Raw genomic sequence first — 16690 nt, 5'->3', positions numbered from 1 at the left:
TCAATTTTGTCTATTTGAAGGGGGCAGAGCGCTGGAGTGGGATATGTCAGGACTAGAAGGACATAGAAATTTTCCTTATATGTAATTTTTCTCTATATATATTATTTCTCTTCTTTTGCTCTCTTTAAGCTTAAATTGCTCTTCTTTCTCTCATTGCCCAAGACAGAAGCTTAGATTGTTGATTTCAGATTTTTCTTATTTTCTAATGTATGCACTTAATACTAAGCACTCTTGTTTAAACAACTGCTTTCACATCTTGGTTATTCTGAACAATGCTGCTATAAACATTTGTGTACAATCTTTTGTGTGCAGTATAAGTTTTCATTTTTCTTTTTTGTGAATTTATTTTTATTGATTTCAGAGAGGAAGGGTGAGGGGAAGAGAAAGAGAGAGATAGAAACATCAATAATGAGAGATAAATATTGATTGGCTGCCTCCTGCATGCCCCACACTGGGGATCAAGCCCACAACCCGGGCATATGCCTTGACTGGGAATCAAACTGTCACCTCCTGGTTCATAGACTGATGCTCAACCACTGAACCATGCCAGCTGTGCAGTTTTCATTTTTCTTAAGCATATACCTAGGGGTGGTTTGCTGGATCATGTTGTAACTCTTTGTGTAAACTTTCAAGAAATTACCAGACTGTTTTCCACAATAGCCGCACAATATTATATTCCAACCAACAGTATAAGAAGGTTTTAATTTATCCGTATTTTCCCCAACACTTGTTATGGTCTGTCTTTTTGGCTACTGTATAGTCATCCTAGTGGGTGTGAAGTGGTGCCTCACTGTGATTTCTATTTCCTTGAAGACTCATGATATTGAGCAACTTCTCATGTGTTTTTGGCTATTTGCATGACTTCTTTGGAATAATGCCCATTCAGGATCCTTGCCCGCTTTTTACTTGGGTTATTTATCTTTTTGAGTTTTAGTTGGTCTTTATATATTTTAGACACAAGTCTCTTATCAAATATAAGACCTGCAAATTTTTCCTCCCCTTCTGTGGTCTGTCTTTTCACTTTATTTATGGTATCCTTTAAAACGAAATGTTTTTAATTTTGATGCTGTCCATTCTATTAATTTTTCTTTTGTTGATAGTGTTTTTTGGTGTCATGGTGAATAAATTGTTATCTAATTCAAGGTGGTGACATTTTACACGTATGTTTTCTATGAAGAGCTTTATAGTTTTGGCTCTTAAGGTTAGGCCTTTGGTCCATTTTGAGTTACTTTTTGTACATGGTGTGAGATAAGGGTCCAACTTCATTCTTTTACAGGTGGACATCCACTTATCCTGGTACTATTTGCTGAAAAGACTATTCTTTCCCCTATTGAATGGTCTTAGCAGCCTCGCTGAAGATTAGATGACCCTAAATGTGAGTTGATTTCCCCCAAATTGGAATTTTGGACTCTTTACTGTCTTCCAGGCACAGTCCTCAGCGCAATTCGTTTACTCCGCATATTAATTGTGAACGGGCACTATTGTTACTCCCGTTTTTACAGATAAAGTACTCGAGATAACAATGCTTTGTCCAAGATTAACTACGTGGCTACTGAGCAGCACAACCAGGACATCAGCGGAGGCCTACTGACTTGAGAGGCTGAGCTCCGACGCATGCCATGGAGAGCCGTGGGCCATGAGAGCTTACAATTCCACCGAAAACAGAACAGCGGGCGGTCGGGTTGGCCACTAACTTGCAAAAGCACAACAGAGCAGGGGCTCCACTACCTTGCTTCGCACTGAGAATGAGACATGCCCCTGCCTTCTTCGGCTGAAGTCCTTCCGTGCCAACCTGGGAGTTCCTATGTCCGCGCAGCACATCGGCTTCTCAGGCTCCGGGCAGCGCTGGCGTGCGCAGCGCCGAGGGGCAGAGAGGTCGAGGGCCCCCCGCCCCGCCCCCCGCCCTGCCCTCGCGGAGTCGGCGCCTTCGGCGTGAGGATGCCCGAGAGGAGGCAACTCTCGCGGGAAGTTACTCTGTTGCCTCGGTAACGGCGTCGCGGCCGCGAACGATGGCAGGTCGAGGTCGCGGCGTGAGGGTCGGTTCAACCCCAGACTCCTGGGTCGCGTGTAGGTTCGGGGCGGGCTAGAGGACCAGAACCTCTTTTCACTCTGGGTCTGAACGTGCCCGTCTCTTTTACAGAGACGGACAGGGACTCCGCTCCCGCCCCGCGTTCAGCAGCCGGCTGCGCCGCGCCGGGACCTCCTCGCCAAGGAGGAAGAATATAAGTAAGACATTGGGCGGTTCAGCGCTTCCTCCTTCTTTCGCCTAAAAGTGAGGCTGCTGACACGGCCTTTTACTGGTGACGGGAGCGTTGGGACAGCTCACTGCCCCGCATTCTCTCCCGTCTTTTTAACTTGAGTTCGTCTGCGCCCAACCAAGGTGTTCGAAGTGAGCAAAATTTAATTTAATCCGAGCCAACATGTTCGTCGGTGAGATGATCCTGCTGGACGCGGTTTGGACAGCCGGAATCGCCACGGGTAGCTCCGTTTATAGTTTAAGGAATTCCACTTGATTCCAGTTCCCCAGAGTTTACGTATGTAAATGTCTTGTAGGCTTGGTTTCTACATGGAAAGCCTGTTTCTCGGGGCGTTTGGAATTTTCTTGTCCACGTTTGGTGGAGTTGGGAGGAGGATTTCATTTCTTTATCAGCTCAACGTAATTGCGAACGATCCTGACAACATGCGTTTTCATTCTCAGGCGATTTCACTCTTCAGCCCCCAGTTTTCACACAGACGCCGAGAATAACCTTTTAATGTGATCATGTCATTCCCGTCCCTGAAATTTTGCAATGATTCCATGCTGCAGTTCGAAAGCGCTGTCAGAGCTGACTCCGGCCTCGTGTTTGACCTTGTGCTCTCTCCTTTTTGCCTCCCACACGTCAGCCTAACGGGCCTTTTAGTGTCTCGGCTTTTTCCGGGGGGGCAGTCACACATGCTTTCTACCCGTAATGCTCCGAGTGGCCTTCCTTGACTATGCTAAGTAGGCACCCCTGTTGTTCTTCTTCTTTTCTTTCTTTATTGTCTTATTAATTTTTCTTTGCGTTCCCATAAATTCACTTGTTAGTTTACTTTTTGTCTTTCCTCCACTGGGTGATGAGTTCCACAAGGTCTGAGACCATGTTTTTATTTACCATTGTATATACCCTTAACAACAACAACAACAAATTATATTTTAGCAATTCACTTTCTTTTTAAAGTAACTAGTTTGATTTAAAATTTGGAACACATTTTAACAGCTCTTTAAGCAGAGTTACCATGTAGTTTATACAAAGCATATTTAAAGTTAAAACTGACATGTACCCTCTTTAGCTGAACGAAACACATACCATTTGCCATATAGCATGTAGGAACATAATCATCCCTCCCGATTTGATGAAATGGGTCTATTATTCCTGTTTAAGAGTGTACTTAAGCGACTGACCTGTTGTCCATATACAATTCAGTTATTTTCATCACTATACACCAGATAGCACTAAATACCTAATTTGACTATATCAAGTCATTTGTTTATTTAAGGGTATGTTTTGCACCTGGCTCTGGCTGTCATTAGGGATATGGTCCAACTTAAAGGCAGACTGTTTTATTTTAGCAAAAGTTGTTTTGTGGTAAAGATGCCCAGGTGCAATTAGGTCTGTTACCTGTACTCTGCAGTTGCAAATCTGAGATGTTTCAACTTGGTTCCCAAGTTCTGACTAAAGCTTCTAGGTCACTTCTGCACCATGGAGAAAAGTAAACTGTTTGGCCATTTTTTTTAATATATATTTTTTATTGATTAAAATATTACATATGTGTCCTTATCCCTACATTACCCCCTATCCCCCCGCTTGTGCCCTCACCCCACTGTTGTCCGTGTCGATTGGTTAGGCCTATATGCTTGCATATAAGTCCTTGGGTTGATCTCTCCCCCTGACCCCCACTCTCCCCTACCATCCCTCCAAGGCTGGACAGTCCAATCAATGCCTCTCCGTCTCTGGATCTGTTCTTGTTCATCAGTTTATGTTGTTTATTATATTCCACAAATGAGAGAGATCATGTGGTGTTTATCCTTCTCTGAATTGCTTATTTCACTTAGCATAATGCTCTCCAGTTCCATCCATGCTGTGGCAAATGGTAAGAATTCCTTCTTTTTTACAGCAGCGTAGTATTCCATTGTATAGATGTACCACAGTTTTCTGTTTGGCCATTTTTTTAAATTTTATTATTGTGGTGAAATTAGTATACAACACTATATATATGTATTTCAGGTGTCCAACATTATGATTCAATATTTGTATGCACTACATAGTGATCACTACTATGTCTTAGTTTCTCCCTCCCTCAACCTCTGCCCCTCTGGTACCTGCCAATCTGTTCCTTGCATCTTTGAGTTTGTTACTTGGTTTTTGTAGTTGTTGTTTTAGAAGATTCCACATATAAGTGAAATCATATGGTATTTGTTTTGGTCATTCTGATAGGCAAGAATATGAGTTCATAACACAAGATTTTGACCACATGTTGTCTTGCTTTTAAGCATATTGTGATGTCTTTTCAGTTACCTGAACACAGGACTTCCCAGGGATTTCAATACAGAATTGGAGGAAATAATCACTATCTAAGAGGATAGACTAAGGAACATGCTGATCGTTGACGTCAGTAGATTTTCCAAGCTTCATGTGTACATCATAAAACCAGAGAGCTATAGAATAAGATTGTGTGACATCTGTTTCAATTGGTCTTGATAACGGGTAGGACAAGCCTTCACCCTCCCCCCCTCCCCCGCCCCCGCCACCGGCCCAACCCCCTGCCTGTACATGGCAATTACATTGCATTTATAGATTAATTTGCAGGGAACAGAGAGCTTTATGCTGTTGAATCTTCCCTTCCACAAATACGGCACCCCTCCGGTTACACATGGGTGTTTGAGTGTCCTTTACTATTATTATATTACTACATAAAAGTCTGTCATATGTAATTTTTTTCAAGGTTCTATATAGTTTTTGTTGTTATAATGAATGGGTTTTTTTTACCTACTACATTTTCTAATTGGTTAGATGAGTAAGAAGACTGATTTTTGTATGTTGATCCTAACACCAATGTTTATGTAGTAAAGATCATCAGCTCTGCTTAACTTTTTGTTGTGGTGGTGGTATCATGGCTATCACTTATTACAATAAAGGATACAAAGCAAAATCAGCAATAGGAAGAGGTGAATGGAGTGAAGTCAAGAGAAAACCAGGCAAAAGCTTTAGAGTCCTCTCTCTCGGAGCTTTAAAAAAAAAAGAATGAATATTGAATTTTGTCAAATGCTTTTTCTGTGTCAACTTATATGGTCATATAGTTCTTTTTCTTTAATGTGGTGATTACATTAATTGATTTAGAATGAACCAGCCTTGCATACTCCTTGGTCATAGTATATAATTATTTTTATACGTTGTTGGACTTTATTTACTAATATTTTGTTAGGGATCTTTGCATCCATGTTCATGAGAGAGATTGATCTATAGTTTTCCTTCTTGACTGTCTTTGTCTGGTTTTAGTATTGTCTTATTCTCGCCTGATGGGCTTAGGAAATGTTCACTCTGTTTCTGGTTTCTAGAAGTGATTGTAGAGTATTGGTATTATTTCCTCCTTAAGTATTTAGTCCAGTTCACCAGTGAGAGCTTCTGGGTCTTGTGCGTTCTTCTTTGGAAATTTTATAATTTTTGAATTAATTACTTTAATACAGTGGTTCTCAACCTTCCTAATGCCGCGACCCTTTAATACAGTTCCTCATGTTGTGGTGACCCCCAATTTCATTGTTACAAGTTGAACATAATTAAAGCTTAGTGATTAATCACAAAAACAATATGTAATTATATATGTGTTTTCCGATGGTCTTAGGCAACCCCTGTGAAAGGGTCATGACCCACAGGTTGAGAACCACTGCTTTAATAGATATAGGCCTCTTCATATTATCTGTTCATGTGTGAGTTTGATAGTTGATTCATTTCATCTAAGTTATCATATTGTGGGCATAAAGTTGTTCATAGTATTCGTTCATTATCCAAGTAGTCCATGGGATCAATAGTGATGATTTTTCTTTAATTTTTAATATTAGTATTTTGTATCTTCTCTCTTTTTTTTCTTGGCTAGCCTAGTTAGAGTTTTATCAATTTTATTGATCTTTTCAAAGAATTAGCTTTTGGTGTCATTGATTTTTTTCTCTATTGTTTTTCTGTTTTAAATTTATTGATTCCTGCTCCGATTTTTATTACTTCTTTTCTTCTACTTCCTTTGAGCCTAAATTGTTCTTCATTTTCTGTTTTTTCTACCACAGAAGCTAAAATTATTGATTTTAGATATTTCTTCTTTTCTGATATATGCATTTAATGTTATAAATTTCACTCTAAGCTTTGCTTTTGCTGTATGTCACAGATTTTGACAAATTGTATTTTTATTTTCATTTAGCTAAAATATTTTTAGATTTCCTTTGTCCTTCTCCTTTGACCCATGTATTATTTAAAAGTATGTTGTTTGTTTAATCTCCAAATATTTAGTGATTTTCCAACCACCTTTCTGTTTTTTATTTTCTAATTAAATTCAATTATGGTATGTGGACATACTTTATATGATTCCTACTGTTTTAAAATTGTAAGGTATATTTTATGGACACCAATGTGGTCTCTCAGTGAATGGTCCATGTGAGCTTGAGAAGGATGTGCATTCTGTGTTGTTAGATGGAGTATTTTATTATATTTTCATGACATATTATCTTTAATTAAGTTAAAAACCTTTTTTAGTTATGTCACCTATAGACAGTCATTGTGTTTTTTTATCTCTGTGACTTCTGTTTGGTATTTCTTATGTTTCCCATCTCATTGTTGAAGTTCTTACTTTGTTCATCCATTTTTTCTTTCCAATTCAGCAGTTATTTTATCCACTGCTCATTTTGGCTGCCAGTCTCTTGTCTCTGTCTTCAGCAGTAGTGAGGCAGATACCTTTTTCCATGGTGGAGAGAAATCTTTGTTAATAATAAAGATGTTGGTGAGCTAGGTGAGAAAGCTATTGCCTTTGATATCTTTCACATGAACCACATTAAAAAAATCAGGATGTCTCTGTTGGTGATGATACCAATTCTTCCCAGGTTAGTACCATATACAGTCTCCAAATCAATCTGAATTGTCCTTGATGAAGAAATCAGGGTGGCAGATAGTGTGAGTATCATGCATGAATAACCAGATTAGGGATTCCTTTTGTGTCCACAAAGATCATTCTCACTCTGCACAACTTGTACATGGCCTCCTCAGGTATAATACAATGAATAGCAAAGCAACCCTTGGTGTCATAGAAATTCTTTCTGGTTTTGTCAATGCTGATGATATCCATAAAACCATCAGAGTAGATTGTATCAGTTCAGACCTCGCTATCAATCCTAACATCTGCATGCAGATCTCCAGTACCAGGCAGTTTTGAGAATAGTGGCTTTGTAATATAGTTTGATATCTGGTATTGTGATCCCTCCAACTTTGTTCTTCTTTCTCAGGATTGCTGCGGCTATTCAGGGTGTTTTTTTATTCCATATACATTTTTGGAGAGTTTGTTCTAGGTCTGTGAAATATGCTGTTGGTATTTTAATGGGGATTGCATTGAATCTATAGATTGCTTTGGGTAGTATGGACATTTTAATGATGTTGATTCTACCAATCCATGAACATGGTATATTCTTCCATTTGTTAATGTCTTCTTCTATCTCTTTTTTCAAGGTCCTGTAGTTTTCTGAGTACAGATCTTTTACCTCCTTATTTAAGTTTATTCCTAGGTATCTTAATGTTTTTCTTGCAATGGTAAATGGGTTTTTTGTTTGTTTGTTTCTCTTTTTATCTTGATTTTTAGGGGCCCCACTTTTAGTAACTTATCACTGAGGTTTGCTATAGTTTTGGTAGGTTTTTTTAAATCAGGTTAAGAACACTGTTCCCCTTAATTCCTCCTTTGAATGACTGTTAAATCTTATCAAAATTCCGTGTCCCCCCAGCCCCCAATTAATTTAGGTGATGAAATGTGTTTTGTTTTTCACCTCCTTGTTTAATGTTTTAACATACTGCACTACAAAGGCAGATTCTTATTTTCTTTTAAAAACTACTAAATTTGCTTTCATTTTATGTAGGGTTTTTTTACATTTATGAACAAAAGTAAAATTGGCCTTTCAGTTTTTTCCCTCATTCTTTTCATTTCTGATTTTGATACCAGTATTATCCTTGTCACATGAAATAAGCTGAATGGCTTTTCAATATTGTCTTATTCGGTTCTTGGAAGCTTTTTGTTATCAGGGATCATCTGCTCTTTGACTAAAATTGTGAAACAGCCTGGGGTGACCTTTTTTGCTTATTAATTTAATTTCATTAGTAATTGTTGCTTCTAGAATAGATTTTGGTTATTTTATAGTTTTCTAAAAAAGTGTCCATTTAATGTTTTAAAATATATCAAGTTTATTCTAATTAGCTCTTATGTTTTAAATCTTGACTGTCTGTAATCCAATACACACCTTTTGGGGACTTACCAATATTGTTTATATATTTTATTGACTTTTTTCAGAGAATTAGCTTTTGGTTTTATTGCTAATTTATGTTTTCTTTAAAATTACATTAGCTTTATCTTTATTATTTTTATCTCTTCTAATTGCGATGGATTTATTGTTTTATTTTCTTATTTTTTAAAAAAATATTTTTATTGATTTGAGAGAGGCAGGGAGAGGAAGAGCGAGATAGAAACATCAGTGATGAGAGAGAATCACTGATTGGCTGCCTCCTGCATACCCCTCACTGGAGAGCAAGCCCACAACCCAGCATGTGCCTTGATCAGAATCGAGCCTGGGACCCCTCAGTCTACAGGCTGATGCTCTATCCACTGAGCCAAACTGGCCAGGGTTGTTTTCTTATTTTTTAATAAATACACTTAATTTCTGTAAATTTCTCTTTAACTATAGCGTATCTATTTTGTAGGACCTGTTTTGATATATATTTCTTTTTTTGTCATTTTAAGTTTTAAATATTTTATGATTTTCATATTAATTATTTAAAGAGTGTGTTTTTTAGTTTCTAAACGTATTGGTTTTCTTGTTTTATTTTTATTTTAAAAAATTATTTTAATTAAACTATAGTCATAATGTATATAACATTGATTTTCAAAAATGTATTGAAACTTATTTGTGATCAAGTACATGTTCACTTTTTAAAAATAATCTTTGATAGAAAGTATATTTACTATTTGTTGACCATCTGTTAGAGCAGACTAATTAATTTTCATGTCCATAATATCAGTATATCACCATTTTTTTCTACTGGCTGTATTGGTTTCTTAGAGATGTACTAAAATCAACTATAACTATAATTGAAAAATAATCTATAATAATATAAGTGTAATATGCTAATTAGACCCGACGTCATTCCGGACATCATTCCGGACATCTTTCTGGACAAAGCCAGGGCCAGATGGAAGGCCGGGTCCTGGGTGCCAGAAGGAAGCTGGTGCTGGCAGCTGGGGAAAGGAAGGCCTATTCTTGATGAATTTTGTGAATTGGGCCTCTAGTCCTATATAATAAAAGGGTAATATGCAAATTGACCAAACAGCAGAACAGTTAGTCACCATGATGCACACTGACCACCAAGGGGCAGATGCTCAATGCAGGAGTTGCCCTCTGGAAGTCAGTGTGCTCTCACAGGAGGAGCGTCGCTCAGCCACAAGCCGGGCTCACCACTGGCAAGTGCAGTGGCCCGCCTCCGCGGCAGTGCTAAGGATGTCCAACTGCGGCTAAGCAGTCAGTTGGACATCCCCTGAGGGCTCCGGAACTGCAAAAGGGTGCAGGCCGGGCTGAGGGCCCCCCCCCCCAGAGTGCACAAATGTTGTACACCGGACCTCAATTCATATAATTGTGTCCATTTTTGTTTGGGGGATATATTATTTATTTAAATCCTCTAGATCAGTGGTTCTCAACCTTCTGGCCCTTTAAATACAGTTCCTCATGTTGTGACCCAACCATAAAATTATTTTCATTGCTACTTCATAATTGTAATGTTGCTACTGTTATGAATCGTAATGTAAATATCTGATATGCAGGATGGTCTTAGGCGACCCCTGTGAAAGGGTCTTTCGACTGCCAAAGGGGTTGCGACCCACAGGTGGAGAACCGCTGCTCTAGATGAATTATTCCTTTCATTCATTAGGATGTCATCTCTGTCATATCTTTTTTCATTTATATTCAAACTTTTTATGTCATTTAGCTTTAAGAGTATTCCTTTTATATCGTGTCAGATAATTTCTGCCTTCTAATAAGTGAATTTATTTATATTATTTTGCTTGTTAATTTGAAGTTGTTTTGGCTATCTTATTTTGTGTTTTGTATTTACTATGCCTTTTCTTTAGTTCTTATGACTTCTGTTGGATTGAATGAGTTTATATTGTCTTCACTTTTACTGGTGTGGAAATACTGCTTTAACTTGTGTTTTTTTTTTCGTGCCTGTGAAGTTAAATATTGGATTATACTTTCCTTCCTCTTTGTTTGAACACCCCTCTTTGTTATTTTTATAGTCTGTACTAATTTAGATTTATCATTATGTTTTCTAATTTCTTATAATTCTTTTTTTCCAAGTTCAGTTTTCTTCTTCCTGAAGTGTAGACCCTTCATTACTTATTTCTGTGAAAATTTGAGTCTTAAATTCTCCATTCTTTCTGAAAAATTTCTTCCTTTGCACTTATTGTTCAAAGACAGTTTAGCTGAACATAGAATTCTAGATGGTCTATTTTTTCCACTCCACAGTTTAAAGAATATTTATTCTCTTGGTCTTTGAAGTTCTGCAGTGTCACTATGATATATACAGGTGTGGATTTGTTTTCTTAATTCTGCTTGAGATTCATATCTTTCTTTATTTCTGGAAAATTCTGAGCATTATCTCTTTAAATATTGACATTCCCTCCTTATGTGGGATTTCCTTCTGCACCATCTATTAGGTAGATATAAATCTGTCTTTGTCATGCAGTCTATTTTTAGTGGATGTTAATCTCTCTTTTGTATTGTTATCTTTCTGTTTCTCTGTACCTCCTGGTAGGTGATTTCCTCCTATTTGTCTCGTAGTTCATTCATTCCTTCTTCAGTGCATTCTGTTGTCCAACTTATCCATTGAGTTTGAGTTTTTAATTTCAATGACTGTGTTTTGATTTTTGTAATTTCTGTTTTGTTCTTTTCCATATTTAGTGTTCTTTTGTAATGTTTGGTTCTTGCCTGATGGTTTCTATTCTTGCTTTTTTGTTTTTTTAATGAAAAATGTTTATTTAATTGTTTTATTATCTTCAGTTCTTATACAGGTTTTTTGTGGGGTTTTTTTGTTTGTTTGTTTGTTTGTTTTTTGTATCTGCTGATTATCCCTCTTGGTGACTTGCTTCTTTATGCAATGTTGTTATCTTTGTGAAGTCATCTTTAGCAGGGTTTACTTTCTGAGAGAGTTCTATATATTGTCAATGAGTAAATGTCCCTCAAGATGGTTTTGCATTTAGCTTAGAGTTTTGACTGGTTCTAGGCCAACTTTCTATATTAAAGTTTTGGCATAGAGCCTCTATATACCATCTTGGTAAGAAAAACTTGGACCACATCTCTGTATGCTCTTTCTACTCACAAAAGATTCTTTTTCACCAATGGCTATAGTTTCATTTCTGTTCACCTGAAGTTATGGGTAGTGTTTTTGTTTGTGTTTAATAAGTGTAGCTCTCCATGACTCCCACACGTGCATCATTTTTTAGCTGTTAAGCTATTTTGTCTTCTGTTCCTGTTAATTGTTCTCACTTTTAGTTGCTGCTTTATTTTTGGTGTCAGGTTATTTTCCTTGTCTGAGTCTGAGCTTAGCAATGTAGCCTTCTTTACATTACATCTATTGAGCTTAGCAGTATAGCCTTCATTACATTATTTCTGTGGGTTTGAGCAGAATAAAAGCCTTCTGCATCATCTTGGTCTACTACATTTCCCAGAGGCTTCTAATGGTTCTTGTTAGGGAAATATGAAAACTCAGATAATGCCATCTTAAATGGAACTTTAAGCTTTTACTAGTTATTTTTCTTTTGATTAATTCATCCTAAGATGTAAAAATATTTTCTGAAACATTGGACTATTTTAAGAAGAGATATGTTCTGCTTTTTTTTTTTCAGGGGTGGGTGGTTGGTGTTGTAAGTGGTTTGTTTACTTCAGAATCACATATGGGCGGGGGGGGGGGGAAACAGCAAAGTGTCTAATTTTTAAAAATTGCTCAACATATTTATTTCATATAACTGCAAAAGATCCTAAATATTACAGAAATTTTAAATTCTATTTTAGTCTATGAATAGAATAAAAAAGTTACATGCTTTTGAATATGTTTATTATAGTGTTACATTTATGTATGTATGTATGTATGTATGTATGTTAATTCTCACCTGAAGATATGTTTCCCGTTAATTTTTTTGAGAGTGGAGGGGAGAGACAGAGAGAGAAGCATGGATGTGAGAGAGACAAATTGGATTGGTTGCCTCCCGCATGCTCCCTGTCTGAGGGGGTGGGGATGAGATCAAGCCTGCAACCTAGGCTCTATCCACTGAGCCAAACAAGCTAGGGCTATATTGTTACCTTTAAAAGTGAAAAAAAAAGGGGGGGGGGGGGACTTGAACTAACAATAGGAATAGATTGATACATACATTATGTTAACTTCAACTTATTAAAGTATTTCATATCCATTTAAGGAACTAATTATAAAGAGATAAACATATTCCTTCTGTTTGTTATGGGAAAACATAGTGCAAAATTGTGTATATGCTATAGATGAAAAATAAAAAGGAATAGAATATAAATGTCACAGCAACACCTGAAGCCAAAGCAGGCTTCTCTCCCACCCTGCCCCACCCCTGTCCCCAGTTGGTGTTCGTCCCAAGATGATGAAGAGTGGCATTGAGTTGAACCCACCAGTTTATTCTTCCCAAATAAGCCATTACGCCTGAAATGAGGGCCAGAGAGAAGACAAGAGTTACACTGTTTGAATTTCTACCACAAAAAAGGAGGAATCATGGGGAGCTGGAGATGAGTGTTCTAGTCATTTTGTTAATTTTAGAATAAAAACTCATTTGTTTTGGAATTTGTTGATTAGCTAAAGCGTGATGGCGAACCTATGACACGCGTGTCAGAGGTGACACGCGAACTCATTTTTTTGGTTGATTTTTCTTTGTTAAATGGCATTTAAATATATAAAATAAATATCAAAAATATAAGTCTTTGTTTTACTATGGTTGCAAATATCAAAAAATTTCTATATGTAACACGGCACCAGAGTTAAGTTAGGGTTTTTCAAAATGCTGACACACCGAGCTCAAAAGGTTCGCCATCACTGAGCTAAAGTATAGTTACTGAAATTTAATTACTTTTATTTTTGTTAGACTCTTCAGTATATTCAAATTAGTAAATTATTTTCTGCTTTTAGGCGTTTAAATGCAGAATTGGAGGCAAAAACAGCTGATCTCGTTCGACAAGCTGAGGAAGCAATAGTAAGTAAATGTTAGTAGTAATTCCATGTAAGTGTGCTAGTTTAACTTTTTAAATTTGATTTATAACATGCATACAAAAAAGTACCCAAAGCATAAATTTTAAGCTCAATGAATTATTACAAATTGAACATGAATATATGTGTAGGTAGGTAGATGTGTGTATATATGCATGCATGCAATTTTTATAAGCATATATTTTCTAAAAGCCACAAAGTGTTTTCCATTTAGATGTCCAGTCATAAGAACATTAATATTTAATAAATTTTCCCACTATTTTAAGATTAATATTTGAGAATAACTATGTAGAATTAACACTGGTAATTCTGTAAGGAAGGAAATAAAATTGTCTCTGGGCAAAAGCTGGATAAAGGATAACAATTACTAGATGGTAATTTACTTCTTATTCAGATGGTAATTTATTTCTTAAATTCCTCAGATGCCTATTACTTACATTCTTAGGGCTAGGCCATATCAGATTTATAGTTAGGAAAAATGTAATGAGGTTATAACACTAGACAGTGTAAGCATATTTTACCCCATTCTGGGTACCAATTGGTTATTCCTGCTTTAAGCATCCATCCTTATACATCAGTGTTCCCATTATGAAATGATAGTATATAGTAGCATTCCTTAGAGCAGTGGTTCTCAACTTTCCTAATGCCGCAACCCTTTAATTCAGTTCCTTATGTTGTGGTGACCCCCAATTTCATTGTTACAAATTGAACATAACTAAAGCATAGTGATTAATCAGAAAAACAATATGTAATTATATATGTGTTTTCCGATGGTCTTAGGCGACCCCTGTGAAAGGGTCGTTTGACCCCCAAAGGGGTCGCGACCCACAGGTTGAGAACCGCTGCCTTAGAGAAATAAAGTGGCTGCTTTAATTTTTTTTTTTTTATTTCTTACCCTAATTTAATTATAATTATTTCTTTTAAACCCTACCCTCTACCCCACTTTGGAGTTGATGGGTGCAGGAAAGAAGGGGTGATATTTTATTTTAAGGCCTTATACATATCCATCATTATTTGTTAGAGTAGAATGAGAAACTTAATTTTATTTTTATATATATATATATATGACATTTCAGGAAATATATTTTTATAATGGATGCAGATTTGCCAGTTGCATTTGTAATTAAAAACTTACTTAAAAAGAAATATTCTTATTACATCTTTTAGTTTTGCCAGTGTCTGAAGAGCCAGAAAATGCTTGAAAAAGAAATCCAAAGTTATGGTAGAATGAGGGATTCATTATGTATTCTGCTCCAAGAGCCCTCTAATAAGGACCTTGTAATTTATTTATTTAAAAAAAAAGAGTAGAGTAGAAAACTGGGAAGGGGTGTGAAAGAGGAGAGGGCATTCCTGCCCCCACAGAAACTGATAGATATAATTATTGTCACATTGAATGTTTGTTTGCTCCCTTTTATTTCTTTATATATCTTTGCCAAGAGATTTTACTCTTAGTGCTTCTTTTTTAGCCTTTTCATGGTATTCTTAACATTGAAGTTCTGTGTTATTTGTGACAAATTTTTCTACCCATCTAATGGATTTATGTTTTCATTTCTTGTGAGTATAATTTCCTTTGCATATTACACAGAACTGAAGATTCTAATGTAGGGTGGAAGCAGGAGTGGGATAAGATCATATAAAGGCATTGGCATGCTAACATTTTCCCCTTAGAATTGACTTTCTTAACCCAGAATGGATGAAAGGTACAACTACACTGTTACAGACCTTATTTTCATACCATGTTGTTTAGAATTCTGTGCCTCAGTTTTGTGGAAGCTGTGGACAAATCTGAAATGGTTAATAATAAAAAAGGCACTTGAATAAATCCTATTTTTGTTCATTTTTTTCCTATGTGACTTATCTTTATTCATTTAACTAGAGAGATCAGCAAGAAGTACGATCTCAGCCTATTTCAGCACAAATTAAATCATATGAAGATGATGATTACAGTTTAAGGTAAGTCACTTAAATTCTTAAACACCTTTTTTAAAACTGGGTAAATGCTTTAAGGTTGTGTTTATTTTTAAGATCTAATCAACATATAACATTATATTAGTTTCAGGTATACAGCAATTTGATATTTATGTATTGTGAAATAGTCATCATAATGAGTCTAGTTAATACCCATCATATACCTGGCTACAGAATTTTTTGTTATAATGAGAACTTTGAAGATCTACTTTCTTAGCAACTTTCAAATATGCAGTACAATATTATTAACTATAGTCATTATGCTGTACATTACATTCCCATGACTTACTTATTTTATAACTGAAATTTTGTACCTTTTGATTCCCTTCATCTACCCCCCCCCCCCCCCCCTCTGTCCGCCAAGTCCTCAGCCTCTGGCAATTACCAGTCTGTTCCCTGTACCTATGAGTTGTTTTTTTGTTTTGTTTTTTTTTCGGTTCCACATACAAATGAGATCATATGATATTTGTCTTTTTATGTCTAACTTATTCAATTAGTGTAATGACCTCAAGGCCCATCCATGGGTCTTCTTAATGGCAGAATAATATTCCATTGTATTTGTATACCACAGTTTCTTTATTCATCCATCTGTCAATGGACATTCAGGTTGTTTCCACATCTGGACTATTGTAAATAATGTTGCAGTGAACATGGGGTGCATACATCTTTTGGGGTGTGTTTTTGTTTTCTTCAGATAAATACCAGAAGTGGAATTACTGGATCATAAGGTAGTTCTCTTTTCAATTTTTTTTTGAGGAACCTCCATGCTATTTTCTATAGTGGCTACACCAATTTGCTTTCCAACCAACAGTGCAAAGGGTTCCCTTTTCTCCACATCCTCACCAGCATTTATAAAAGCCATTCTAACAGGTGTGGAGTGCTGTGTGGTTTTGATTTTCATTTCCTTTAAGAGGTTGTACTTAATAACATTTACCTAAGTATATCTTTGTGTTTAATATTGAAAAAAATCTATTAGTTTAATTGTTGGCATCTGATGGAAAGTAATTGTGCTTTTATATCCTCTTGCAGTGGTTCTCAATCTTCTGGCCCTTTAAATACATGTTGTGACCCAACCATAAAATTATTTTCGTTGCTACTTCATAACTATAATGTTGCTACTGTTATGAATCGTAATGTAAATATCTGATATGCAGGATGGTCTTAGGCGACCCCTGTGAAAGGGTCGTTTGACCAAC

General features: G+C 36.4%; 1 protein-coding gene across 1 annotated transcript in view; it reads left to right on the top strand.

The window, feature by feature from the left end:
• Positions 1 to 2009: 2009 nt before the first annotated feature.
• Positions 2010 to 16690, top strand: part of TEX9 (testis expressed 9) — a gene marked incomplete at its 5' end in the record, with an annotated part of 49109 nt that continues 34428 nt past the window's right edge. Inside the window, 4 exons of the mRNA XM_081093137.1 lie at positions 2010 to 2036; positions 2141 to 2226; positions 13449 to 13512; positions 15403 to 15479. Coding sequence (XP_080949263.1) covers positions 2010 to 2036; positions 2141 to 2226; positions 13449 to 13512; positions 15403 to 15479 — 254 coding nt within the window. The remainder of the gene's footprint in view (positions 2037 to 2140; positions 2227 to 13448; positions 13513 to 15402; positions 15480 to 16690) is intronic.

This window comes from Myotis nattereri (assembly GCF_964212035.1).
Source record: "Myotis nattereri genome assembly, chromosome: 1".
Taxonomy (NCBI): domain Eukaryota; kingdom Metazoa; phylum Chordata; class Mammalia; order Chiroptera; family Vespertilionidae; genus Myotis; species Myotis nattereri.
The sequence above is the reverse complement of the archived record's forward strand: the minus strand, read 5'-3'. Positions and strand labels throughout refer to the sequence as shown.